Source organism: Hyaena hyaena, unplaced genomic scaffold, assembly GCF_003009895.1.
Source record: "Hyaena hyaena isolate Hyena2069 unplaced genomic scaffold, ASM300989v1 scaffold_140, whole genome shotgun sequence".
NCBI lineage: Eukaryota > Metazoa > Chordata > Mammalia > Carnivora > Hyaenidae > Hyaena > Hyaena hyaena.
Genome location: NW_024080772.1, coordinates 1,230,443 through 1,247,230, shown reverse-complemented (window position 1 = coordinate 1,247,230; position 16,788 = coordinate 1,230,443). Strand labels below are relative to the sequence as shown.

At 51.8% G+C, this 16,788-nt stretch overlaps 1 protein-coding gene across 1 annotated transcript in view; it reads right to left on the bottom strand.

Moving 5' to 3' along the window:
* Positions 1 to 16,788, bottom strand: part of PLB1 (phospholipase B1) — a 125,298-nt gene that overhangs the window by 26,045 nt on the left and 82,465 nt on the right. Inside the window, 10 exon segments of the mRNA XM_039238444.1 lie at positions 5,215 to 5,286; positions 5,852 to 5,947; positions 7,046 to 7,150; positions 7,817 to 7,898; positions 8,928 to 9,028; positions 9,836 to 9,901; positions 10,414 to 10,494; positions 11,118 to 11,169; positions 12,592 to 12,700; positions 13,367 to 13,410. Of these exon segments, the coding sequence (XP_039094375.1) occupies positions 5,215 to 5,286; positions 5,852 to 5,947; positions 7,046 to 7,150; positions 7,817 to 7,898; positions 8,928 to 9,028; positions 9,836 to 9,901; positions 10,414 to 10,494; positions 11,118 to 11,169; positions 12,592 to 12,700; positions 13,367 to 13,410 (808 nt within the window).

Here is a 16,788-nt window from a genome sequence, read left to right as displayed (position 1 = left end):
AGTTAGCAAGTGGCCCAGGGCCACCAACACTTTCACAAGACGTGGTTGGTGGAGTGGTCTAAACATTTAGGTTAAAATGGGGATAAGAAGGAAGAACCAGAATGTTGGAGGAGGGGATCACTGGGGATCTATTCCAGGGGTTGAAAACTGCCTTCTGGTTTAGCCAGAAGTTTTAGCCAGAAGTTCTGGCTAAACCTAGCCAGAAGACATTTTGTTTTGTTCTGCTTTAGTTTGGCCTGACTGGTGTTGAAAAAGAAGGGGGAGGGGAGGAGAGAAGAAGAGTCTGAACGCTTTAAGAAGAGGTGTACAGCCTTCGGTTCCGGCCTTGCCACTCCCTCTTCTCCCATACCTAGTCCTGTTCACCCAATTGTGTTCTTGCCGGGCCTGGCCTCTGAGTCTGCAACGCAGAAAGCTCCCATTTTACAGATGAGGAGCAACAGAGGTCCAGTATGGGGGGAGGGACCTGGTCCAGGTAGAGAGCAGGCAGAGAGTGCAGAGCGGGGCCTGACCAGACAGGCCTTTCTAGTTCCGTTCCTCACACCAGGGTCAGGCCAGTGAGAGAGCTTGTTGGTCAGGCAGAGAGGAAGAGGAAGAGAGGACTCAGCAGCCGCCTGGGAGGACTAAGTCTGCACGTGCAACACTCCAGCGCTGGCACAGATCCGGCTCCCCGGGGCTCCACTTGTCTCTCCCTCCTCCTGCATCTCAGCCTTCCTAGCTGAAAAGTGAGCCTGCCGAGTACTCAGGGCCAAGGGCAGGAAGTGCACAAGGCCAAGGAGGGCTTACAATGGCATGTCGCCATGGCTAACTGGGCTGGTCTCAACTGATACTGTTAGCAGTCCCTGAGCATTCACCATCTGAGGAGGGCACCGTGGGAGCATTCTACATGTAACTGACCTATGAGAATAAGTACCTCATGTGTTCAGAGCCCTGTTCTAGGTGCTACAATAGGGGAAGATACAAAGAGGCTCACAACCCAGTCAGGCAGAAAGCAGGAGACGCTGTGAGGCAGTGAAGCCTCAGAGACCAGTGTGTCCAGTAAGTGCAGTAATGGCTGAGGAATGGCTACAAGATCCGGAGACATATGGACCTCAAATAGGAGACTCAGTGCGTGGAGGGTCACTAATGGTTCTCCCCACCACGTCAAGGGAGACCTGACTGGGCTTAGGGTCTGGTGGCTGGAGCTAGTCCCGGAGTGGCCAGTGCAGGGACAACCAGGGGACAAAGACTCACCCTGCCCTTCTGGGAGTCCTGAAAGTCAAACTGGAGAGTTGATTTGGTCACATGACTCAAGGGTTGGGGGAGGGGCCAGGAAGGGGAGGCTGAGTCAAAGGGGTCAGAGGTTAAGGAGACACTGGAATGCTGTGGCAAGTGAGGCGAGAGCAGAACAATGAGAACAGGTCCAGGGCAGTGGCAGAGAGGTAGCCTGGGGTGCCTGGGGCTTGTTTTATTGACCATTGACCACACAGTGCATCTGTGAGTCAGAGCAGTTTAAGAGCTTAGAGTGGAGCCGATACTGTGGAAAAGGGACTGATTGCAGGGAGTCTGACTGGCTCTCTGAGGCTAGATCTGTAATGCCGGTAGGTAGAAAGTGAAGCTGATTGAATGCCAGCACCAGGGCGTGTGTTCTCCCAGGTAGGGCCGTGCAGAGACGGTGCGGCCTGCCTGGGGTGGTCAGTGCCAGGACAGCCACCTGTTGTGAGTCAGCAACGTGAGTCAGTGGCTACAGGGAAGGTCATGTTCATCTTGGCTGTGTTACTAGGTGTGAGGCTCTGCAGAGAAGGAGTGGACGTTTTCTTCTGCCCTGTGTTGCTCAGACCAAATGAGGAGTGTACAGTCAAGTGTTGGCACTTACCCAAAGGGGGCCTACATTGCAGGGGGCATATCTGCCACATGAGGCAGGGCTTGGAAGGCTTTTCTAAGATAAGGAGAGGATGAGGGGTGGTGTGGGGCTGGGGGGGGGTGCTAGTGGCAGGAAGAACATAACAGCACTCCATGGAATGCCCTCGGCATCTCTACCCAGTCCCTTCCCGTTCCAAACGTGCTGGTTCATGACCGCCTAGGCTGATTTCACAACGTGGTAATGGGCAGCCACTTGACAGTCTGAAAGGCGTGGCCTCGAGAGCATGGAAGTTTAAGCAGATGCCGTAGAGATGCCTTAGGAGGGAAGTGGTGGAATAACTCAGTCATTACACGACACGTCCCACCCACCGGATGCCAAGGCCCTCCCTACTGAGATCCTAAGGTTACAGGATTCTCTGGTGTTTTATGGTGGGAAGGGCCACGTGATGTTCAGCACACCAAGTGATTAGGATGTGAACGGGAGTGGTGGCAGGAGGAAAGGAAAAGGGGACAGGTGGGGGGCGTGAGAAAGACTCCTATCAGATAGGGCACCCGATGTCCCACACCACAGACCTGTGAAAAACACAACAATACGCACAGAAATAGGGAAGTCCTGAGGATCAGACGGTTTGGGGAGACAAATATTTAGTTCCTATTTTGACGTTTCTCACTCAAAAGCTATTTTTTGGACGGACGTTTGTTGAGTTTGGGGTGATGGTGAGGTGGGGCAGGATTTAGAAGTCCAACGCATTCAAAAGATAATAGTGTCCCCCGTATGTAATTCAAAATAGAAACCCTGCTAGGCAGTAAAGTAAGTATAAAAGAACAGACCTCAACTTTTCTCAACTTTTCACCACCCAAGGCATCCAGCAGGACACATCTCTTCGAAGCTAGAAGAACAGCGCTGGAGTTTAAGAAAGAAGAAATGAAGACATAGGCTGGGGAAGCCCGTGCACAGAAATTTAACAGGAAACTGTGGGAATGGACAAATCTCAGAGTAAGGGGATGTGGAGAGGGACAGAGAGGGAGAGACGGAGAGAGAGAGAATAGAGGTGGGACAGGAAAGCGGGAAAATGTGCCCATTTTCGAGACAAGAAGAGACAGTGACTAGAAAAATAGCCCAACCATGGTGGCTTTGCTTCCATGAATGCAGGCAGAAGTGAATTTCACGGAGGAGGCGGTTTACACTGGCAAATGCGGAGAGAGGGCAAGACGAAGAAGAACGGAGAGAGAACCATGTTTGTCTTTCGGCTTGCTTCTTCAAAGCCTGAAGAGGAGCCACAGAGGCTGCCCTGGGTTAGGGAAGGCATGGACAGAGAGGCAAGGAGAGCAGAAAGGGGACAATGGTCACAGTCCACAGAGTGGCTAAGCAAAAGCTGGCTGGAAGATCATTTGTTCAACCTGAAAGTCTGACAGAAATCCACGGAGTGCTGTTAAGTGCCTGACCCTCCTGGCAGAACGCACTCGTGGTTGCCTAGGGTGGGGGGAGGAGCAGGGAGGAGGCTGAGAAAGCTCTGTAGTGCTCCCATCCATCCCGGCCCCCTCCTCCCCACTGGGTCCTGCCTGTTGCCTCTATGTTTAGACACAGCGAGGACTAAAATATGCGTTGCCTGGCCCCTGTCAGCTCACATTGAGATGCTGGTGGACTTTTATATAGCTCCAAGGCACACGGGAGGGAGCAGATGGGACATGAGGAACGCAGGGTGCTGTGTTGCCTGGTGTGGTGAAGCGGGGCTAGCCAACAGATGGATCATTTTGGAATGGGCTCTGGGGTTGCCTGGCAACCACTTCTCCCAGGCTGGGCTTCTAGAGTTCCAAGAGGCTGGCTTTGCTCTCCTCTGCTTACCAATGGCTCAGTCGGGCTCAGTCCAGAAGGAGGAGCGGAGCCCACTGTGGCCCAAGATTCTGGTTGGAGTGGCGCCATTTGGGGGCTCCTTGCCTGGTTTGGGGCAGAGAGCGGCACAGGTCCCCCTTGAGGCCCATGGTGACAGAGCTCTCCCTGATCCGGTACCTAGGCTCCAACCTTGTACTTAATAGATGTTTGGGTGCTGGAAGAGCAAATGAGGGCTCCCTGGAATGAGTTCCTACTTTTCCGATTTAATGGAAGGGCAATAGACAGATTGGAGAGGATTTTCCATGGCTGATGGTCAGGATGGCCATACAGGTTGTTAAAATGCTGAAATACCTCTGGTGTGGTGTACAGCCACTGCTCTGAATCCCCAGATGCCCCCATTATGTAGGTTGCCTGACCCCACCCCTAGAAACTCCTGGACACGCTCAGGAGTAATTAAACAGTCTACACCTGGCAGAGCAGGGCCTTCCCTCTGGGACCTCACCCCGACCCTTCAGCGGATCTGACCACTGGACTGGAGGCATCTGTGTTGCATCATTTGACTATTCCTTTGCTCCAAGCACTAGAACTAGCAATTGAGCCCTTTGCTCTCACTGCCTTCACTTCCCTATCCCTCCTTCCCGCCGCCCTTGCCCTCGGGATGAGGCAGGATGAGGCACGAAGCTGGGCTGGGGGAGGCAGCAGACAGGGAGCGTGGGTTGGGGGCAGGGGTGTCCCCTGGTAGACACATGGGGGAGCTGTGGGTCCATTTCCTGCTCGGCCCCCACAGGGCAGGAGAGGGTGAGGCAGCCGGCCCAGCAGGGAAACCCAGCCCTCCCAGACTGGGTCAGGCCCTTCTGCTTTTACGGCTGACCGCCCAAGGGCCCTCTGGCTTCCGCCTTATTTGGTTAAAAAGCCATTAAGACAGGGCCTAGGAAAGGGAGCTGAAGGCAGTGGGAACCTGCCTCCACCCTAGGCCTGAAATCAAGTTTAACAACCACTTAACATTTTCCTCCTTAAAAGGAGCCCTGAGCTGAGTCCTGCCCCAGTGGCAAGGCTGGTCTTACTTGCCCCTCCTCCGCACAGCTCCCTGGTACCCTTTGTCGCTCTCTTCTTTGACCCGGTCTCTGCTGGGAGGTTCCACTCCTGGCTCTGAGACCACTAACCACAACTTCGGAGCTGCCTGGCTTCTCATGAAGGCTCCTGACCCTCAGTCAGACTTTCCCAGCGGCCCCAAGCGCTGTTGCTAAAATGAGCCTCCTCACCACACTTCTGGCTTCTTGCCCCCACCCCCCCACCTTCTCAAGAACCCGCAGCTCCGTCCTGATCCTCTGCCTCTGCTTGAGCCCAGGCTTCCCCTCCCACCTGCTTCTCCCAGTTTCTCAAAGAAGGGCTTCCGTGCTCTCTCTGCCCTAGTTCCCAGCCACTTCTGTCCTTCTAAAGTCCTCCGGTTTGCAGGAGAGGAGCCGTGGGCCAGCACCAGGGGAGGGCGAGGTCTGGGCCCTGGTGTCTGCAGAGGGGCAAGGCAGGTCCTCCCCCATTACCTGAGAAGGGCAGGAGAGGGATATATTTGCCGCCAGGTCCAGGGTATCTGTTTTCCTTCCTAGTGGTTCAAGCTATTGGGGAAGAAAAGAGAGATCAGGTGCATGGAGATGCTGTCACCGAAGTGAACATTCCCAGGCAGCACCTGGCTTCGGGGACAGCTCACAGCTTGATGTCAGGGGGTTTGGCTTCCTCTCCTGGCTCTGCTTGGGAGGGCGGGGGGAGCGGTGGTGGATAGTGGTGCTGGGCAAGTGTCTCTGCTTCTCGAGGATTCGGCTTCCTCATGAACTCCTAGGCATTGGCTGGTGGGGCTGGTGAGAGGCTTAGACAACATGGCTCACACCGCCTTGCCCAGCTGCTGCCACGTAGAACACGCTGAATGATTGCAAGGGGGGGGGTCTGCCTGGCATTCCTCAGAGTCTCCTTCCTCACAGCTCAAAGCACAAAGGAGAGAGTGAAGTTGATCCGAGAATCCCAAGGACTCCATATTTTCGGTTCTATAGACCTCTACAGTTGCGCCAGCCACTGCTCCTCTACACCGTGCTTGCAAAGGGAGGCCAGGAACAAGCCCCATTCTATAGGTGCTGGTGCTTCACTAGACTAGAACCCCAAGACCCAGGGATACCCCACTTATTTTACCATATTGACCCAAAGGGCTCTGGAAAGCTGGGAGTGGAATTTCTGACTTGGGTGGATACAGTCTGGGGCGAAGAAGGACATATCCAGGTGCCCATCCTGAAAGAGAGGGATGGATTTAAGATCCTTTTGGTATGGAGGGTGAAGAGGGGGCTGCAGCTGACCAGCCTCACCCCTGGGATTGCCCACTCGGTGCCCTCCTCCCTATGAGGAAGCTCCAAGCCACTGGCCTTCTGCAAGGTCTGCTCACTGCAAAAGGGAGATAAGAGCCATCCCACAGATCAATAGCCTGGGGTGACCCCAACCCCCCATTCTCCTTTGTGGCCCCAAAATTCCACTTACTTAATGTTTTTAAAAAGTGTTACGTTTATTGTTAGGCACAGTTGTGCAATGCCCTAGCCCATGCCGTGGTTGAGGGAATGAGATCCTAGTCCCTGAGGAAGTCTTGGCAAGCCAGCTGGCAGGAGCTACTTCCCAGGCCTTGGGCGGCTGCTTCCAGTGGCCTCGGTGGGGAGAGTGGGGCGGAGCTTTGGGGCAGCCCTGGGCAAAGCCGACACCAGGGCTCATCTCTCCAGGCAATCAGGGGCGCTCAAGGTCTCTTCCAACTCCCCTCCAACGAGGCGAGGCCCTGAGGATGGAGGCCCAGGCAGAGAGAACCAAGGCCCCATCCCGGTGCACACACACAGCTCTTTGGTTCAACGTGTCAGGTGGAGAGCATGGCCAGGGGGTGGGGGAACCATTACCCAGAACCCTCCTTTATCACTTCGGTGGTCTGTGTGTGGCAGAAAGCGAATAATCTGAAGTTGGAGAAGTTCAAATCTTGCCCCTCTGTTCCTTCCTCCCTGTATGATTATAGGGAGAATATTTCACACCTCTGAGTCTCTGTTATGTGGGGGTGAAGACACTCCTCTCAAAGGTAGTTGTGAAAAGTTTACCATGGCAAACACAGGGCCTGGCATGTAGTAGGTGCTCAATAAAATGGAGGTCGCTATCAGTAGTAATGAGAACATCCCACATCAGCTGCCTGTAGGAACACAGCTCAGGTGCCCAAGGAGGCTGTAGGACCAGACAAGCATCTGGAGAGCTGCCTGCCTCTTCCCCATTGTATTCACACTCTCCCAAAAGTGCCTGGCAACTCTGCTTTGAATTTCACCTTCCTCCCCCCAGGGACCCCACGGGGGAGGGCAGGGAGCGCACCGCCAGGACGGGGAGCCGGATGTTGCTGAAGAAGGGCTGCAGCACCACGGAGAAGTCCTCTCGTGTGTCATAGCGGCCTGACTCCACCAGCTCACGCATGCTGCTCTGTGGATACACACGGGGGGCTTTGGACACAGGCCCTGGGGTGCCCGACAGCCCAGTGGGGGAAGCAAGGGAGTGGTGGGTAGCATCCCTGCCCCCATCTCCCTGCACGAGGCGGTGACTCAGCCCTTCCCTTGAGAACACAAACACATGTGACTGCAAATCTCTTTCCAGAGAGTTGGAAACAGGTTGGTTCACCTTTTTGCTTTGTTTTTAAGGGAACTGCGAGGTCTGAAGAGCCAGGCAGGAAGTCCCACAAGGAATAAAAACCTGAGAAGGGTCTCGAGACGGCCTCAGGCTCAGGGCCTGCAACCTCCCTGTTCTCGGTCTGCCTGTTGAGGAGAGGGGAGGACTGGGGGAGGAATGGCGTCAGCTGGGCCTCCAGGGTGCAGGGGAGGGAAAGGCCCACCCATGAGGTCAGAGCTACTGACCTCTTTAGGCCAAGCACGGCGTTAAGCCAAGGGCAGCTGGGCCACTAGGGCTTTGCCACCCGGGTCCCTTGGGGATGACCCTAACCGAGGTCCCTGAGACACTTCAGCCAGGTGGGGCAGAAGGAGGGGCCCGGATGGTGATGTCCTCAAACCCCAAACAGCTCTTCCCTTCTCTGAGTGCCGGTGTGTCGACTGAGTAGGGGGAGGGTGCCCCGGATGGTGTCCTTCTTGGTCTCACCTGGTAGGCTTGGGTGATGGCCTCCAGCCTGGCCAGATCTTGGGAGCTCTCCCAAGGGGTCAGAACGCAGTGACACAAAGTGCTGTACAAAGAGGGGGAGGCAGCAGGACCCAGCGCTGAAGCTCTGGTCAGAGCCTGTTCTGCTCACTTGAGCCTCCCCTCCCCACTTAGGAGCACATGTGCCCCGCGGCTTCGACGCCCCGTTCTAAGGGCCAGGTTCCCAGCCTGACACAGGGACGGGACAAAGTCCCAAGGGGGCGTGAGCAAGCACCCTCTCATACGGATAGAGAACCAGTATCTGACTTCGGCACTGGGCCTGCTGCAAGTTATGCCAAACACACGAACTTGGGCAATGAACATTCAATGTTTAATTCTTAAGACTACAATTAAAATGTATCTGGGGGCCTCTGACGCTCACGCCCTCAGATACCTTCTTAGTTCACACTAGTGGCTCACTGCAGCCCCCATCATCATGAACTGTGAATTCATAATGAATCTGAATGAATGTCATCACGAATTATTTCACACTCATGAAATGCACTTGATTTTAAAATAGATACTGTCTCTAAAGCACTCAGAACAGTGCCAGGCACACAGTCAGTTCTGTAAAACTATTTCTTACATAAACAAATGTACATATAAGGCATGAAGATTAATGAAACGTGTACCTGTGTACCTCTCACCCTGCGTCGGAAACAAAACACGCCCCTTCTGAAGTTCCCCAGTTTGCTCCTTCCCCACAAAGGTAACTGAATTATGTGGCTCATTTCCTCACTTTCTGTCCCAACTTGACCACGTGTGTATACATCCCTACGCATTTCCCCTTTTCACAGGCCGGGCGACGCTGTTTCTCAGACACAAGCCTTTGTCCCTGCCCTGACCCTCTCCCTTGTGACTCCTGTGTCACAGAGGATTCTCCTGCCATCCTGAGGTTCGGTTAGGGGGGCCATACCCCCAACCTCTCAAGAGGGGGTGCTCTTGACATAAGACCCCCTTTTACAGACTTGGAGGCATGGACACACCAGGTCACAAAGACCCCAAAGAGTCACCACTGTGTGAGCCAGACCAGGGGGTGGTGCTTCTCTGTCGGGGGCAGCCAGCACCTGCCTACCTGGCCTGCTGCATGGGGCACTTGTCTGGATTGCCCAGGAACACCCGCCGCATGACACTGGGGCTCATGAAGTCCACAAGGTTGACCAGGGCTCTGGGCACCTAAGGGGAAGGCTGCAGGTAAGAGAGCGGCTCTGGGGGCTTCTTCCTCAAGCTGCCTTAGGGTCCTGAGAAGTGGGGACTAGCTCTAGGGTCCCTACAGAACTCCAGCTCAGTCGTCCCCGAGTGGAGTCTCGGGAAGGTGTCTCCACAGAATGACTGCCTAGGTGCCTGCTGGCGATGGCACCCACTCAAGCTGCAGCATGAATGGTGCCCCCTGCTGTGGGACAATATGGCGGACCGGAATCCAACTGCTGATGGTTCAGCTCCACTCAGCCATCAGGGAGCAAACTTCAAATGTGCTGAGATAGGTGCCCCATTTGCCATCTCCCTCTAGCCCAACCTGGACCCAGTCTGCTGAGGCAGTGTGGGAACTCAGCCACCCAGTGAAGCAGGTGGTGGCTGGAGTGCCCCCCACCCTGGGCTGCTGGGCTGGCTTCCCATGACAGGGGCGCGGGAAGAGAACAAGCTCCTGGGAACAGGACCAGAGAGGAGATTGCTCTAGATATAGCCCGTATGGCTCAGAGTTCAGGGCCCAGCCTGGGAGCCGCTGTGCTGCTGCCCCCAGGGAATGTCCAGGTGGCGGTAGGAGATGATTAGCACAAGAGCTGCCTACTTTTCTTCAAGCCTGAGATCCTTCTGTGCTGATTCCAAATGGAATAGGCTTCCTCGGGGTAGAGTCCAAACTCTAGAAAGGGGAGTCCATGCCCTTGGCTGTCTCCTTTGGGGGGGCATCTCACCTACTTGCCCTATCCACCTTTACCCCCCACATGCTTGAGTTGTGTCCAGCTTGCGGGAGCCCCTACCCACCTCTCTATGCAGGATGTCCAAGGCATTGCGGAGATGGTCAAAAAACCTGGCTGCAGAATACCGATTCTGGGAAGAGACAGGAGGGAGGTGAGGGGCTGGTTCATGGGTGAGGGCAGCTGAAGGCCCCCCTCCGGCTCCACCTCAAGGACTTCTTCTCCCTCTGACCCCTGGTTGTGACCAGCTCATCACATCAGAATCGGACCAGTTGATTACTTGCTGTCACCAAAGATGGGCCAGCCAGAAAACAAGCTTTAGTTTGGAAGGTGAACATGCACATCCTCCCTCCCACTGCTGGGGTCTACAGTTTCCCTGCTTTCTGGATTCTCTGGAATTGTAAGATGAGAGTAGAGGTACTACATCTGCCTGCTCCCCCAGAACCACCTGGGACGTGGAGGTAGAGCCGGAAGCCTGAGGGTCATGGGGTAAGAGGAGTGTGTGTGTGTGCACCTGTGCAGGCACATACACACAGGCGTAGCTGGACAGCCCTAGGCTTGGATCCACGGCCCGTTCTCAAACAGGACCTCCAAGCCTCCTGGTCAATGTCAGGAGCAACGAGTAGGTCCGGCTGCCCCCATTACCAAATCCGTGCAGTAGTCACATAAATCACTGCCTCCAATCAGCACCGTGATAATCTTCCAGTCCTCATGGAAATTCACTCTCTATACAGAAAGAGGAAAATCCCTGATGATTTCTAACAAACACGCAAATAACGCCACAGCTCTAGGAAATTCAGTCAACCTCCTAAGATTTCCTTGCCCACTCAAAATAATAGAATCAGAATCTTGGAGCTGAAAGAATTTTAGAGGCTTATTTATTGGCCACAGACCCTTAGCATCAGGAGGGACTTTCAAGATCATTGTGATCAATGATGACACCCCCCCACCCCCCCGCCATGGATGTAATTTCCTTCAGGGCCTCAGATGTGGGCTGCCCTCCCACTCCTTAAATGCCTCTAGTGACAGTGGCTCAGTTTTCATGGCAGATCATTCCATTTGGGGACTTCAGTGGGTTAGAAAATTAGTGTTTAGGGGCGCCTGGGTGGCTTAGTCGGTTAAGCGTCCGACTTTCGCTTAGGTCATGATCTCGCGGTTCGTGGGTTCGAGCCCCACGTCAGGCTCTGTGCTGACGGCCAGCTCAGAGCCTGGAGCCTGTTTCAGAGTCTGTATCTCCCTCTCTCTCTGACCCTCCCCTGCTCACGCTCTCTCTCTCTCTTAGAAATAAATAAAATATTAAAAAAAAAAAAGAAAATTAGTGTTTAAAAATAGTTGTAAATCCAACTCACATGGTCATCTTTCATCCTTTGTACCAGAGTCTGGACTTGGCTCATAAGCTCCCTGAGAAGGAGAGAAAATCAGTCCTACTGAGGAACAGTGCCTGGATTTTTCCTCCTAAAGGGCCTGAACTGGAGGTTTCCTTGGCATTATCCCCATTGCACAAACTGCCAGAGACCCTGAGGCTCAGGGACAAGGAGCTACTTGCCTGTTCTGATGAGTTATTACAACAAATAACCCTTTGAAAAGCCAATTATATGTTTGTCCTAAAGCTGTAGTCAAGGGTACTGTCAACTGTACTGATTACTCATGGTCTTCTTAGGGCTCCTTTGGGATTCTATGCTAGGAAACCATTTATCTCCTTTGAAGGACCAGTATAGATCCTGAAATCAGATCTATAAAAGTTTTAGCATGCTTTCTGTTTTTACTCTGGCTGCCAGGAAGCTGAGAGTTTGATGCTCAGGCACAATAACTATAGAAATGCTCATACTGACACAGCTGCTTCTTCCCCATCTTCCCACCACCAAGTGGCTGTGATTTTTCTTTCTAATGTGCATGTTACTTGTGTTCTGTTTTTGGTAAACTTAGCCAGATGCTTCTGTTAGAAAGAGGTGGGGAATAAATACATCCTGTACATGTGCCTGGGTTGGTAATTCATGGAAAGACTGGATCTCAAGCCTCCCAAGCTCCCCACTAGTTCAGGCCCCTGTTACAAGCATGGGTGAGATGCACCCACAGCATGATGATTTCCTGGGACCTGCTGGTGGGTCCATCTGTCCCCAGATGTTTCTGCCACCCAGCAGGGTCTTCCCAGGCTGGATGAGTAGGTTGGAAGGCTGTGCCCATCAGCTAGAAGGGTGTGGGCCTGAGTAGGAAGGTGAGAGTGTGTGGGAAGCTCAGAAACCCGGGCAGCTGGGGCCACCAGGGCAGGGTGAGGGGCCTCCTGAGGTCTTCCTGGGGGGCTGAGCATTCTGCTTTAGCTGCCTCTGGCTTCTCAACTGCGTTTCCTATGAACTCCATAGCAGGCTGATGGACAGGCCATGACATGTGGCCCCAGAAACCTCCAAGGCTGGAGATTCTGGCTTGTCCATTCATATGTTGGCCTTCCCTGATCTTTTCTGGGACTGCCACTTGTGAGGCTTTGGGGAGAGTGAAGCTCACTGGCACCGTTATGTCACGGTGAGTTTTAAAACTTGGATAAGGTTAGTTGGTTCATTGCATGATTATAAAATGGCACCCATGAAGCAAGGTCAGGAGTTCAGCCTCCAGGCACATGGCTCCTGTCTCAATTTGAGCCTCTCAAGCCTCTCTGCTGTGGCCTTAGTCACAGGGGTGGCTACAGAAGAGAGTGGCTGAAGGCCTCTCAAATCATCGCTGAAAATGGGTGAATGTCCCCTTTGCACATGGAGGTAGCATTATAGTCTCAAAGGGGACTAGGCACCTCCCACTTTCTACCCCACAGTCCCTCCTCCCCAAATGTCATACTCAGTCTTTGCTCCAGGAACGGCTTGATTGAGGAACGCATTTGCGTCACTAGCATTCCCCGTGCCCACCGCGTAGCCTCTGAGATTTCTGTTAAACTTCCGAAGGATATCTGGGAGAGAAGAGGATGAACAGGACACAGAGAACTTACGATGAAGATCAGGAAATCTACTCTGTCTGATCCAGGCTCACCAGAGTGGGCTTCGTTCCCATCTTGAGGCAGGGAGGCTGAGGGGGTGTCCGGCAGGAATTGGGGCTGAATGGAAATGACCTGATGACATGGTGGACCAAGGCAGCAAGAGCCTCTCAGTTTTTCTTTTCTCTTTCCATTTCCTTTTCTCTTTCTCTTTCCTTCCTTCCCTCCCTTTCTCTTTCCTTCTTTCTTTCTCACTCTTTCTTCCTCCCTCTCTCCTTCGCTTCCTCCCTTTCTTTTTCTTCCTTTCACAGTTCACAGTGCAAGGAATAGGGAATAGTCACTGTCTCATTGGATTGTCTCTGTACCCTCTGGGCTAGTTGAAAACACCTGAGGCTCAGAATGTTTGGTGACTTGCCCTAGGTCACCCAGCAAGCACAGAGAAGAGCCAGGGCTTGAACCCAAGGGTCAGGGCTCCAAGTTTACCTCCCCTCCTTCAACTACCTGTCCATGGGTCTCTCCTCCCATTCAACAGTGTATGCAGAGATGATGTTACATCCTCTTTCTCAGCTGAGAGGCACTCCCAGGAAGCCTGGGGGTCAGGGGGAACTGGTGAACAGACTTGAGCCGCGGGTGGTTACTTACTTGGTAAGGTGGTCACAGTCTCAAGGGAGCCGTCCCCTCCTGAACTGTAGGGAGTGAGCAAACCAGTGAGAGAGACTGAGTCAATACTTAGGCTTTATGGGAGAGGGCACCCCCCCACCTTTCTTAGTGCTCACACCATCAGCATCTGTGAGATGTGTGAGACCCATCAACCCCTTCATGTTGAGAAAGTCTGTGAAAATCTGAGTTCCCCAAAGGGTTGGTTACCCTGAAATCTAGGATTTAAAGGCAAGAAAGAGCCATTTCTTTTTTGCACCAAATCAGGAAGGAAAGCACTTAGCTGAGTATATGCGCCTAGCATGGACTGGATTCTCTACATTAATTACCTAAACACCTTTCAACAAACTTATGATGTAGATGCAACTCTCCCCATTTTACAGAGGATGAAGCTGAGGTGCATAGGGGTGACTTAACTTTTGAAAGGTAACTAAAATCCAGCTTGAGGGGTGTCTGGGTGGCTCAGTTGGTTAAGCGTCTGACTTCAGCTCAGGTCATGATCTTGTGGTCTGTGAGTTCAGGCCCTGGGTCAAGCTCTGTGCTGACAGCTCAGAACCTGGAGCCTGCTTTAAATTCTGTTTCTCCCCCTCTCTCTGCCCCTCCCCCACTCATGCTGTCTCAAAAATAAACATTAAAACAAAAACAAAAACCCAGCATGAGCTGTAAACCTTTGGAAAATGCATTAGCTCTTCCTTACCCAGTGGTGAGGTAACTTCCACTGGGAGGTTCAGGGGGTGGCCTCTCACTGCCTTCCAATGCCCAATCTGATTTCATCTACTTGAATCTAATTCCATGGTGCTCAATCTAACCTCAACACACACTCAAAATTACATTTCCTTTCATGCATTTAAATTGAATACATGTGGGAGGCCAGGAGACAAGTATTTCTATTTTAACAAAGTCTAATGTTCAGATGTACTGTATTTACTGTCTTTTTTTCCTTCCCCTGCTCAATGCCAGCATATTATTCCAGGCCAATAGATGTTGAGAACATAGCAGTAGCACCCAGCCCACCAGTATAGACTTCCAAAGGACAGGCCATGAATCAAAGTCATGGCTGTTCTTCATTCAAGGAAATGCTTGGAATGAAGAGGACTAATTCATACTAGGGTGGTCAAGTCAGAGGTTCAGCAGCCCCAGGGGGTAGAGAGAAAGAAGCCCTATGAGTGCTGCTCTTCCCTCACCCAGTTGTCTCTCTCCTAACTCTCATCAATGTCTGAACCCAGCTTGGCCAGTGACTGGACATTTATTTGAGCTTCTAATTCTTTTCCAACTCTGCATGAAGCCAATTGCTTTAGCTGCTTCTTGATCCTTCTTTCTTTGGGCTAAAAGCATTTAATCAGAATACTTTATACTTGACAGGGAATTAGAAAACCATGTACCTCCTCCAATCACTGTGTTCTAACTCTGCCTCCTTTTCTTCTTCAATATATACATAGGAGAGCCTAGGTGGCTCAGTTAGTTAGATGCCCAACTTTGGCTCAGGTCATGATCTTACAGATCATGAGTTTGAGCCCCTCATCTGGCTCTGTGCTCACAGCTCAAAGCCTGGAGCCTGCTTTGGATGCTGTGTCTCCCTCTCTCTCTGCCCCTCCCCTGCTTGCACACGCTCTCTCTCTCTCAAAAATAAACAAACATTAAAAAATAAAAAAATAAATCTGTAAACACAAGCTTAGAGATATACCTACACACAGACATCAAGAACTTTCTATTGTAATTTCTTGTCTAAAAGTATCTTCTAAAATGCCATAGCTAATCGACACCAATAGGCTACAGAAATCTCTGGGTGCACATTTCTAGGAGAAAAGAGAATTACACAAATAAGTACAGAGGAACAAAAATATTTAAGCCCTCGTTGTGATCAGAACTATGTGACACATGCAAGAAAATAGACCTGTACGAAAGAGTCCCTTAGTAGGAGCTCCTTTCAATTAAAGTAATTTGTATTAAACCATGAGTTCAAAGGCTGGGTTTTGGTCATCCGTCATCACCCACAGTGCACAGAGAATTACAGAGTAGATGCTCAATGACATGTGTGGAAGGAGTTTCAGTGAGCTTGAACTCCTAATTAATAAATAAAACAAAAAGCTTTTTTTGGTAAGTAAATTTTATTTTGGTCTTTTGATGCCAAATAAGCAAACTTCTTCTTTTTTTTTTTTTTTTGTAAGTAGGCACCATGCCCAGCATGGAACCCGATGTAGGGCTTGAACTCACGACCCTGAGATGAAGACCCAAGCCAAGATCAAGCATTAAGATCAAGTGGCTCAACTGACTGAGCCACTCAGGTGGCCATGAATAAGCAAACTTATGTCAGCAGAAGAAAAAGCAATGCTCTAAACACCAGGGCCCGCCACATAGTTAAGCTAGCTAAAGCTGGCACCTGTCGTTGCTGTGTGGCTCTCACAGATCAAGAGGCCTTGGAAATAGTCACAGCCAAAGCTCCAGCTGCAGGCCCTGCTCATAGCAACCCATCTCCCAAGAATTCTGGGTCATTGTCCCTGTTCAACTCTATGTGGCCCCCTCTCTCCACTTTCTGTCTCCTTGGAGGCAGAGGCTGAAATTACATTCTTAATTTACCTGGAATCTTTCATTGCCTATTGCTTCCAATCCAGAACCTTTAATGGCTTCAGAAAATTGCTTTTCTCAGGTCAGCCTACTACATGGACATTTCCCAGGGGTTGTGGGGGTGAGGGGGAAGGTGAGGGCAGGTGCTAATACCTACTGTGAACAAAGAAAAATTTCCAGGATTGAGAGAAACACTGGATTAAACAGATACAATTTAAGCAAGTGTCTTCCTTGCAGGGCTTCTCAGAGCCTTTAATATGCTAACACACATGTGAGTTCTCCAGAGGAAGGATACAGTAGGTGATGTTCCCTCCCCGGTACAAAGAATTTTACCCTTGTCAGGAAAATGCAGGAGGCTAGTGTTCCACGGAACACTCTTTGGGGAACACTGTTTATATTACCAAAGGGTCAAACTGTATCTCAGGCTCTGACCTAGAGCTTCCATCCTTAACACACATGGATGGTGGGCAGGTATTTGAAACATTTAGAATAAAGGGTTTAAAGACACAGCAGCCACTGGAATACACAAGATTGAAACATTAAGCCACACCTGACCTCCCCTGTAGGGAGAACTAGAAGAGCAAAGGCTCTTGCAACACTTAGCAGAAGATTGCCTGTTTGTACCTAAAGCCCAGGAATCTGTCCAGTTGAGGGGGGAGGGCACACCACCCCATTTCTGCAGGCTGCACCACCAGGTGTGGCTCTAACCCCCGCTGGTCCTTTGTCTACCTTACTTTCTGTTTCACACTGTGGCCTGAAGCCATCCCTTCTCCAGCTAAGACTGAGTGCAGGGCTGCTCCCGTCCTTTCTGGATTGTCTGTCCTAAGCTCTGCTTGCTTGCT